The following is an 11652-nucleotide window of genomic DNA, read 5'->3' as shown; positions in this document are numbered from 1 at the left end:
TTTTTCTTGTTTCTACAATGATGATACAATTTTACTCTAGCTTCATAGAAGAAAAAATAATGTTTTATATTAAAAAAAAAAAAAAAATGCAAGTTAAAAATTTTATAAATTCAGATTTAAATTATGAATAAATATAATTTTTTTTTATTGATAACTATGTGTAAAAAAAAAAAAAAAAAAAAAAAAAAAAAATAAATAAATAAATAAAATAAAGTTAAATATAATGAAAATTATAAAAATAAAATATAAATGAAAAAAAAAAACTGAAATTAAAGCTAAATATAGCGTTATTTAATAAAAAATTTAGAACAAAACTTATTTCGAATACATTAAAAAAATATAGAAGTTATATGATTTTTAAAGAATATGAAAAGTGTTTTCATATTAAATAAGTTTTATTTTTATTTAAAATTAATTTAAAAGAAAGATTAATATTCAACTTTATAAATAAAAACTACCAAAATATTTATTAAAATTATTTTTTTTTCTTACTTTTATGGATAATTTTTTCGCAAAATGTTTAATTTTATAAATTTAACTTTTCAATTTACCCAAAAAAAAAAAAAAATTATGTTTATTATTATATTACTAATAAACACTAATTAATTTAGTAAATAATTCATAGAAGGGGTATTTTATTTTTCATTTTTTTACAAAAATATTTATACTTAATTAGTAAAATTATTATTTTACATATTTTTACTTTCTTGAGTTTTTTCATAATATAGTTTGAGAAATGTGGAAAATATTTAAAATTTTTACTTATCGGTTCAAATGTATTCCTAGACATAAAAATTTTCATTAAGAAAGGAAAAAATCCTTTTTTTAGATATACTACTTAAGAAAAAAAAAAAAATAAAAATAAAAAAACCTGAACATACATAACATTAGAATATATGAAATAAAGATTATGCATTGTTATCATTATTTTTTTTTTTTTCTCTTCATAATCATATAATTATATATTCTTTTAAATGATTTAATTGATTTATTTTTTTTAATAGCATTTTTTTTTAATTATTTTTAAATAAAAATTTCATATATACTATTAATGAAAATATATATAAAAAAAAAAAAAAAAAAAAAGATGTATAAATATTATATATATATATATATATATATATATATATATATATATATATATATATATATTATGAACAAGAAATAATAACTGTATTAAATTTTATACATTTTTTTTCTATACAATGTAGATAGTTTATAGAAAAAAATAATGTATTTCAAGAAATTAAAAAGGTATAAATAATATGAACAAAATTTTTAATTTTATTTAACAGCAAGTTTTAAGCACAGTTAAAGAATTTTAGACATATATAATTAATAAACACACATATAAATATACGTATTAAAATCTCTACATATGTTAATATGCACATAAGTATATGTATGTATAAATATAAGTATACGTATGTATTAAATACTTAATATTTCATATAATATATATAGTTATATTAACAACATTTTAAATAATTTATAAATATTTTTATTGAAACTTTAACTCCTAATAAAAATATAAATTCATAATATTCGATTAATTTAATTTATTTATTTTTTTTTTTTCCTATTATTTTATATTTTTATGAAAAAATAAGATATAACAAAGCCATTCTCACATATAGACCATTTTCTGCCTGCAAAAAATAAACACTTTTGGGATTATTATCTACCTCTACTTTTATTTCGTTAACTCTTGGAAGTGGATGGAGGATCTATAAAAAAATTGAAATAAAAAAAAAAAATTGAAGACTATTGTATAAATTCATAATTCTACAAAAGTGATGAAACGTTTTAAAATGTATATGGATTTTCAGAAATATATATAATAACAATTATAAAAAAAATTAAGCAGGATATTATAGCTATTAACTTTTTCAAATATAGAAATGAATAATTTTTTATTTTATTTTGTAATATAATATATATATTTTTTTTTTTTATTGCAAAAGTTACTTTAGCGTCCTTTCTTGTATTTTTTAGTGTTTTGTTATCTAAAATAAAAGCGTCTTTATAATTATTATATTCATTTATGTCTGAAAATCTTTCTTTTTGTATTCTTGTCATATAAATTATGTGTGCATCTTTTAACCCTTTTTCCAAATTATCGAATTTTTTTATAGAATTTTCATTATAAAATCCATTTATTTTTAAATTGTTAGTTATAGTCTTTATTAGATTATCTGGAGCCTCTAAAGATTTACATGATATAAAATTGAAATTAACATTATATCTACTAAGTAATTTACTAAGTGAATGTACAGTTCTTCCATTTTTTAAATCACCAACAAATGCAATATTAATTTTCTTGTTTTTATCTTTTTCTAAAATATGTGGGAAAAAATTATAAATCGTGTAAAAGTCTAAAAGAGATTGCGTTGGATGTTCTCCTGTGCCATTTCCTGCATTAATTATTGGTTTACTTGATGACTTAATAGCAATATCTACATTATCCTATTAAAAATTTATAAAAAGATATAAAATCATATATAATTAAATTATACAAGATAATTTAATATATTATTAAAAATGCAGATATATATATATACTCATATAAAATTCAAAATAAATTCTATAAAATTTCCTTTTTAAAAGATATTTTTTATTACATTTGATGAGTCTCTATATATAATACCATCAACATATTTTGATAAAATAGTGAATGCATCTTGAACAGTTTCTCCTTTATAAAAGGATGTAGAATTCATGTCAGTGATATTTATTACTTTCGATCCAAGTTTTAAAATTGCAGAATCAAAGGAACATCTAGTTCTTGTGCTTGGTTCTAAAAATACACTACAGAAGACTTTATCATCTAAATATTTACAATCTTCATTATTTTTTAATATGGTTTCAAATTTTTTAGATGTGAATAGTATTGCTAATAATTCATCATCATTTATATCATCAATATTAATAACATTCTTATTTTTCATTTTTTTAATAATTTTATCTAAATCTATATTATATTTCTTGTTTAAATAAAACTTTTTATCTAATATTAATTGTTTCTTTTTCTTTTTTTTTTTTTCTGATGTTATGTAAACAAATAATGTTACTATTATAATTGTAACTGTTAGGCATATATAACATAAATTTTCAACCATTTTTTGTAAGTGATATTAAAATAAAAAATTATAATTTGTAATATTGTAAAAAAATTAAATCATTTATATAACTATTAAATAAATTTTTAAATAAACATTAAATTGTTAAAAGTTTTCATAAAAAAAGATAGTATACTACTATAATAAATAAAAAAAATATATAATTCTATGAATATAAAATATTTTGAGTTTATAAAAATCATCTAACAATATACATAAGTAACTTAATAAATAAAAATATAACTTTAAACAATCTAAAATGAAAATTTATATTAGGTAATTTAAAAAAATGATACACATATGCTCACTTGGTAAATTAAAAATTTTTGTTAAAATTCTTACGTTCCTTTAACTATATAAAAAAATATATTAATTACCAGTTTATTATGTAAAAGGTTTAAAATGTGAAATTTTAAAAAATTAATTTTATTAATAAGCATTTAAAAAACAGTTTGATTATGTTTTTGTTAATTATTTTTATTTTTAAATATTATTTATTATTCTTAGTTGTTAACTTTCTAGTTTCAGAAAAAATGCGATTATGTTGGAAAAAGAGAGGATAAAAAAAAAAAAAAAAATTAAAACATTTTATTAAGAATTAAGATACATGCAGTTTTATGTTTCTTCTGAGAAATAATTTCTTAGCTAAATATAATTTATGATAAAAATTATTTAATTAAACTAATATTTATAAAAACATATATATATATATATATATTAATTTTAAGGAACACACTTATATTTATTAAAATGAATAACTCTTAAAAATTTTTTTTAAATATTTATTGGTATTTTAAAAGTCAAACAACTTACAAGAATTTTGAGATTTAGAGATAAAAATACATATGCATTAAATGAACAAAAACAACTATTTTTCTTTTTTTTTTTTTTTTTTGTGTAAATAAAAAATTATTAAATATTTTTTAAAAAAAAATTGTATATGAAGGTTCTAATATATAAAAATGTAAATTAAATATAAAGAATAAATACTGAGAGTAATTTTAAAGAAATGTTTATAGCAAATTATTTTGATCGAAGAGATAAAGATAATGAAAAAGAAGAAGAAAAAAATGAAAATGATGAATATAAAAGAAATAATATAGAGAAATTATTAAAAAATATTATAATTCTAAAAACGGATAAAACAAATTTAGTGAAAAATGAAAATAGAAAAGAATATATAAAAGAAAAGTTGTCAAATGTTTTAAAGAAAGCATTAAAAAAAAAAAAAAATAAAGACAATGTGGGAAAGAATGACGATGGGAAAAAAGAAGGAGATTTTTATAATAAGATAAATTGGGATGGAATATATATTAAGGATAAAGAAGAAAGTAACATTGAAACAATTTTAAAAAAAAATAAAAAATTAAACTATTGTGCAGAAAATATATTATTATTAGGTAGTTATTTAGAATATGATAAATTAAAGGAAATAAATATACAAGATATATATAAAGTAATTGATAAATATATTTATGAAAATGAATTAGGAATTGACGAAATTAAAGTAAAGTTAGAAGTAAAAATACAAAAAGAACTAACAACAGAAAAAGATAATTTATATAACATTATCAATATAAAAAAAGAATTAGCAGATATCAACATATTGGAAGAAGGAAGTAGTACTAATTCTATTGAGTATATATTGAATGAAACGAAAATAATAAAAAAATTAATAAAACAAAAGGATTATCTTATATGTGTAAAAGACACATTATTAAAACTAGAAAATGCTAAGAAATTTGCAGTTAATAGAAAATATGAAGAGTTGTTATATGTTCTTTTAGATATAGTTAAACTATTGCATATATTTAAAAAAAATTTCAAAGAACAAATTATTAAAGGAATAAAGTTCTTTATTCCTCTTTTATCGGAATATTATTTAAACAAAGCAAAGTTATTACTATCATGTATCCATTGGGGAAATAACATATCTTATGTATCAACTAATGATTTAGAGGAATTAATAAATGATATGGATAGTGATGATGAGAATTTTCTAAATATTGTAACTGAAGATAAGATGAATAAAAAAGTATTTAAAGAAACTAACGATATGGTTAATGTCGAGAATTCAATCAATAAAAATGATTTACTTAATAATAACGAAGAAATAAATAATATATATGTAAATCAAAAATCGTTTAAAGAAAAAATTAAAAATTCTATTGTTTTTGATAATACATATGTGTCATTAATAAAAAAAGAAAGTTCAGAATTTGTTAATATTTTAATAAGTTGGAATATAATCGGAAAAATTGATAATTATCTGAAAAAAGAAATAAACAGTAGTGAAGAATTTTCCTTTTGCGAAAAAGATTACTTAGTTCCTTATACTAACGAATTAACTAGTAATATAATTTATTATTTTCGATCATTTTTTCAAAATGATAAAAGCCCATTATTTAAATTTGATAAGCCAGAATGGGGTCTAAAATATTTATTTTATCAATCAGTTATAAGTAATTCTATATTAAAAATGCTTTTAAATTTTGCTCAAAAAAATGATCTCAAAAATAATATATTATTACATAATGCATTGCAAGATATTTTCATATCTAATAATAAATATAATAAAAATAATGGAGATAATAGTAATAATTATAACGGTAATAATATGAATTTACTGAATAAAACTGATATTGAAAATTTAAATTCAAAAAATCCCAAGGAGGACAATAACATGAATATAAAAAGCAAAATGGAAGAAAAACAGAATAAAATAAATTTAAAGGATATCATGACAAAAAATGAAAAAATCCAAAATTTAGAGAATGAAAATAATAGAGACTTAATTAAATATTATGACAATTGTAATACTATGAATGATGATGAAAAAGAAAGTCTATTATATGAATTAACAAATTACGAAGCTATTCTAGAAAAAATAAACTATAAGATTATATTGGAATGTAGATTATATATATTAAGTAGAATTTCATACTTTATTCATTTATATAATTTTCAAGAAGATAAAGAAAATACAAAGAAGGCATTTCTAAATTTTATGCATCATATAATTATGATATATAAGAAATGGTTTTTATATGATAATGTAAACTGTAAGTATTTATTAGAAGACTTTTTTAACAACTCATATATTGAATTCATAGATACAGAGGAATCATCTAATAAGGAAAATCTAGAATATGAAGATACAAATGAAAATATATTAAAGGAAGAAAAAAAAAATGAAAATTCTAAATTAAAAAGTGAAAGTTTCATGGAGATGAAAGGTATTTATATGAGAGATTTTTTTATTTTAATAGAAAGGGAATTTCTTGTTGATATATTAAAAGAAATGTCAAATGATAAATGTTGTATAAATTTAAAAAATAATATAGTTTTAGAGGACAATGATTGTGTAAATGAGTATGGTCATATTTTTATTGAAATATTAAAGAAAATAAATAATAGAATTGTATGCTTTAAAGAAAATGAATATTTTTTAGAAGAATACTTTAATAATGTAGTAAAAAAATTATTAATTATTGTGAAGGATGAATTTCGATATCACTGGAATAATATTACGGATTTGATAGGAGATTGTAATGTGACATGCTTATTATATGTATCTTTCAATTACATAAATAAATTTCTTAGTAATTTTGAATATAAATGTTATATTAAGGAAATTGTTCAAAGTTTTTTAACATTAGAAAACAAAATGTTCAATAATTTTTTAGATGCTTTTAATCACTTTATATCTATACGAATACATAATTTGTTTTCAGTGAATAATTTATTTCATGAGTATATATTAAATAATTTACTTAAAATTAAGAAATATATGCCTGATTATATTTTCTTTGACTTTTTCAATAGAGTCTTATATAAATTAGATCAATCAATTTTAAATTTTTTAATGAATCAAAACACTTCTTTTTTACAAAATGAAAACTTTTTTATAATATTTATTAATAACTCATTATCATTATTACAGCAAATACAAGATATTGGTTTTAAAAATAAATTTTATTCAATGCCTATATTACAAGATATAATTAAAATAATGACAGATGATATTGATAATTTAAAAAAAAAAATTAATGAAATAAAAAATAATTATTCAGATTTAAAATACAAAAATAACTGGTTAACTCAAGTTACAAAATTAACAAACGCATTATTAAGAGATGACCCCAGTGATGATTTTAATTATTTACATATAAATTATGAAGAAAACGAAGAAAACGAAGAAAATGAAGAAAATAAAAAATATCACATTTCACTTAAGCAAATTAAATTCTTATTACAAAGAAGACCTGATATTAAAGCAATTGTAGAAAAGTCTGTTGTAATTCAAGAATTTATTGAATATTAAATTTTGTTTTTATTTTATATATATTACTTTTTTTTTGGTTTAAATTTGAATACAAACATTATGACAGATTTAAATAAAAGTTTTTATAAAATAAAAATAATATTTGAAAAAATACATAAAAATTTATGTTACAGATATTTTATATAATGAAAAATTATATTAAAAAAAAAAAAAAAAATACATATATGTATATTCAAGAGAATGTAGAACTTTTTTCTTTTTTTATTAAAATTGGATTAAAACAATTATAAATATTTAAATTTAAATTTAAATTTATTTGTACTTATTTTTTAGCAAAATTTTTCAGTTTTTATTTTTAATAATTTTTGATTAAACAATTATTTTTACAATCTTTTATTTTTATTTTTATTTTTATTTTATTTTATTTTTTTTTTTTTTCTAACCCTCTTTTATTTCATTAATTTGTTTTAATTTATTTTTTGCAGTTTTACATCGTTTTCATGAAGATCTTTTTTTCTTTTTTCAACAAGATTTTTCATAAAATATTCTCCTGCCTTATATGATGATCGAACTAATGGGCCACTTGCTATATATTTGAAACCCATTTTTAGACCTTCCTCCTTGTAATAATCAAATAATTTAGGAGAAATATATTCAACAACACTCAAATGATTTTTAGTTGGTCTCAAATATTGACCAAATGTTATAACATCAATATCATTCTCTCTTGCATTTTGCATAGCTTCTAATACTTCTTCTTTTGTTTCTCCTAAACCTAGCATAATACTTGTTTTTGTATACAATTTGGGATTAATTTCTTTAGCCATTTTTAAAACTAGTAAAGATTGTTCGTAATTGGCTCTTTTATCTCGTACATATTTTTGTAATCTTTTAACTGTCTCAATATTATGTGCATAAACATCTAATCCACTTAAAGCTAATCTTTTAACAGAACTAAAACTTCCTTGAAAATCTGAAACTAAGCATTCAATTAAAATATCTGGTCTTGAAAATTTAATTAATTCAACAGTTTTAGCGAAATGATCTGCTCCACCATCAGGTAAATCGTCTCTATCAACTGAAGTTAAAACAACATAATTTATATCCCATTCACATATAGCTTTAGCTGTATTAAATGGCTCATTGACATCTGGTGGTAATGGTTTTGGTGATGTTTTTATGGAGCAAAATTTACATCCTCTTGTACATGTATCACCTAACAGCATAATTGTTGCAGTACCAATATTCCAACATTCTCCAATATTAGGACATTGTGCTTCTTCACAAACAGTATGAAGTTTTAATTTTTTTAAATCATTTTTCAACTTATTATATTTTTCACCTGTTGGAGCAGGAACATGAAACCAATCAGGCTTTTTTTCAGGCATTTTATTTCCCACTTTTGGTGTTAATAACTTACCATTACTAGTCATATTTTTATTATTCATGGAACTTTTTTTCTCACATTTCGAGTCATCTAATTTTATATATTCTGAACAGTTCATATTATTTTTTATATTGTCCATATGTTCATTCATACATTCACTTTGTATACTTTTCACATTAAATACTTGACATTTCTTAAAACTTACTTTTCCTTTATAATTGAGTTTATTTTCTTTCTTTAAAAAATCTTTTAAATATATTTTATTTTCATTTTTATTTTGAATATAGTAATAGGAGAGTTGTTTTTCACTTCTAAAATTTTTTATCTTATCACATTTTATTTTTAGAGAAACTAAAAAAAAGATATATATGTAAAAACATAACTTGCAAAAATACATATTTCTTTAAATATACATACATATATATTATTTAAAAATAATGTAGATGTTTGATAAAGCAAAAATAACTAAAAAAAAAAAACATAAAAACTTTATAATAGAACCCATACTTAGGTATTCAAATTTTAATTATTAAAACATAAAAATAATTATTCATCCTTTTAAAAAACTTTTTAAAACATATATACTGATTTTTAAATTAATTTCATGTAAAATTATTAGGTATTTTAAATTATACACATATATATTTTATTTTTTTATTTATATGATAAATATATATAAATATATACATGTGCTTAATAGCAAGAGGCTATATTTTTTTAAAATTTTATTTTTGTTTTTTACATATTTTATTTATTTATTTTTTCTTTTTATTTATTTTTTTTTTTTTTTTTTTTTTTTCCCCATTTTTGCATTAAAGAAAAATGCATAGAAAGACTCCATCAAAAATATGTGAAAATTAAAAAAATGACTAATAAAGGAGATTTTAATGTTTATATATATATTCCAGGTTAAAATAATTTTAATAAAATGATTGTGAAATATTATAAGAAAATTACTTGTACATAAAAATTATTATATATAATTTTTTATTTTAATATGTATTTTTTTTTAAAATTAGTAAACGTATTTTTTCTCTTACTATAGTAGCATATAATGAAATTATAAAAAAAAGATCTGAATACTGTTATGATATTTTGTTTAAATTAATAAATAAGCAATTTAATATATATAATGTTAAATCTAATCAAAATGATCTTTTTACTAAACAAAATAATGAACTAAATAAAGAAGAAATTCTGAAGCATATTTATTATCAAATTGATAATTTAAATATTGATAAAAAAGTTCAATATGATGAAAAAAAAGATATTGAAGATTCTCTGCATATAACTATAGTTGGCTCTGTTCAAATAAAAAGGTATATGATTTCTTCATTTATAAATAAAGTAAAAGAAGAAATGAAAAATCAGAACTGGTAAAGAAATATTTTAAAGTAAAGATAATCATATATATACCTATTAATTAAAAAAAATAGAATTTAAGTACATAATAATAAATATATAAAAGTATACAATAAGAAAAAAAAAAAATATATATATATATTAATAAATATTTGTATTATTTATCTAAATTTTAGATCATTTAATAAAATTACGAAAAAACAATAATTCAAAATATTATGTATCTATATACGCTTTTTTTTTTTTTTTTTTTCTTAAAGCTTTTACTTATTTTTTAAAAAGGATGTTGATCTATATAAAAGCCAAAAGAATACAAAATATTTTTGTTCATATTCTGTAAACAGTGAACAACAGAAATTACATTTAGACCCTTTAATAAAAAAAATAAATAAAATTTTAAATCAATTTGGTTTAAATAACAATTATGTAAATAGAATATGTCATGTATCATTAGCGTATACTGATACTAGTTTAGAAACGATTTTAGAGAAAAATAAATTAAATGTTAACGATATGTTTTGGCCTAATATAAATGAAATAATAATTGATAATAATTCAAATCATAACACAGATGATTTTTACATTTATGTTAATTGTATTCATGTTTGTATTGGAAATAAATTGTATAAAATTCATTTTAAAAATTTTAGTAATTCTAATTTATTAGAATCTGATGATTTTTATGTAAGTAGCACAGATGAATCATGAGTTGAAAAATATTTTCGTAAAAATAATAAAATATTTTTTATATTTTATCATTTTTTTTTTTTTAATATCATTAAAATAATTTATTATATATTTCTAAATATACATGTTATCTTTGAGTTTAATTATATATTGTAAACATTTTTAAAGTTTTAAATATATTAATAATATACACCTAATATATATATTTGCTAATATTTTTTTTAAATTAACATTTTGTTCTATTAATTTTAAAAATAAAATAAATATTTATAATAATTCTACTTTTTCATTCTTCTTACAACGGTTTTTTTATAATAAGTTCTTTTCAGTAAATGACGACTATTTTTTATTTGTATTTATTCCATACCAATTTTAATTTTTATTTTTTATTGTTTAAAATAAGGATATCTATATTGCAATTTAAAATCAGTACATTTATTTAGTCTTTCAGGACTTAATTTATAATCAAGTGATAATAAATATCATCAAATATAATTTTAATCATAACAATTTTGAACAAATATTTTTTTTATCTTTAACAGAGCATTCCATTCTTAAAAAAATTAGGTAAAAAAATTTAATTTTAATTTTAACTATATTGAGAACATTAAAAAACCACTATTTTTATATACAAAGGAAGAAATATTTTTAAACTTCTCTCAAGCTTAGAAAATACATAAGTATAATAATTTAAATATTTATATGTAAATTATTTTTTCATCGAAAGTAAAAAAAAAAAAATTTCATTAATGTTTTTTTCTTTTTTTAAAACAAATTATAATAATGCATGCACTAAGATACAAAAAAAAAAA

General features: G+C 18.0%; 4 protein-coding genes across 4 annotated transcripts; 2 read left to right on the top strand and 2 right to left on the bottom strand.

Annotated features, from left to right (window-relative positions):
* Positions 1 to 1595: 1595 nt before the first annotated feature.
* Positions 1596 to 3119, bottom strand: PGAL8A_00255900 (aspartate carbamoyltransferase, putative; the record flags this gene model as incomplete). Its single annotated transcript, XM_028671301.1, has 3 exons — positions 1596 to 1727; positions 1969 to 2466; positions 2622 to 3119. The coding sequence occupies 3 exons, from the start codon at positions 3117 to 3119 to the stop codon at positions 1596 to 1598; spliced, it is 1128 nt and encodes a 375-aa protein (XP_028527967.1).
* Positions 3120 to 4128: 1009 nt separating this feature from the next.
* On the top strand, positions 4129 to 7443 carry PGAL8A_00255800 (conserved Plasmodium protein, unknown function; the record flags this gene model as incomplete). Its single annotated transcript, XM_028671300.1, has 1 exon — positions 4129 to 7443. One exon carries the CDS (start codon positions 4129 to 4131, stop codon positions 7441 to 7443), a length of 3315 nt encoding a protein of 1104 aa, XP_028527966.1.
* Positions 7444 to 7871: 428 nt separating this feature from the next.
* Positions 7872 to 9188, bottom strand: LipA (lipoyl synthase, putative; the record flags this gene model as incomplete). The annotated part of the gene is made up of 1 exon (XM_028671298.1): positions 7872 to 9188. One exon carries the CDS (start codon positions 9186 to 9188, stop codon positions 7872 to 7874), a length of 1317 nt encoding a protein of 438 aa, XP_028527965.1.
* Positions 9189 to 9656: 468 nt separating this feature from the next.
* USB1 (U6 snRNA phosphodiesterase, putative) lies at positions 9657 to 10861 on the top strand (the record flags this gene model as incomplete). The annotated part of the gene is made up of 3 exons (XM_028671297.1): positions 9657 to 9699; positions 9837 to 10167; positions 10414 to 10861. 3 exons carry the CDS (start codon positions 9657 to 9659, stop codon positions 10859 to 10861), a joined length of 822 nt encoding a protein of 273 aa, XP_028527964.1.
* Positions 10862 to 11652: the final 791 nt, after the last annotated feature.

The sequence above is a fragment of the Plasmodium gallinaceum genome, assembly GCF_900005855.1.
Source record: "Plasmodium gallinaceum strain 8A genome assembly, contig: PGAL8A_v1_76, whole genome shotgun sequence".
NCBI lineage: Eukaryota > Apicomplexa > Aconoidasida > Haemosporida > Plasmodiidae > Plasmodium > Plasmodium gallinaceum.
This window is presented reverse-complemented; position numbering and strand designations above follow the sequence as displayed.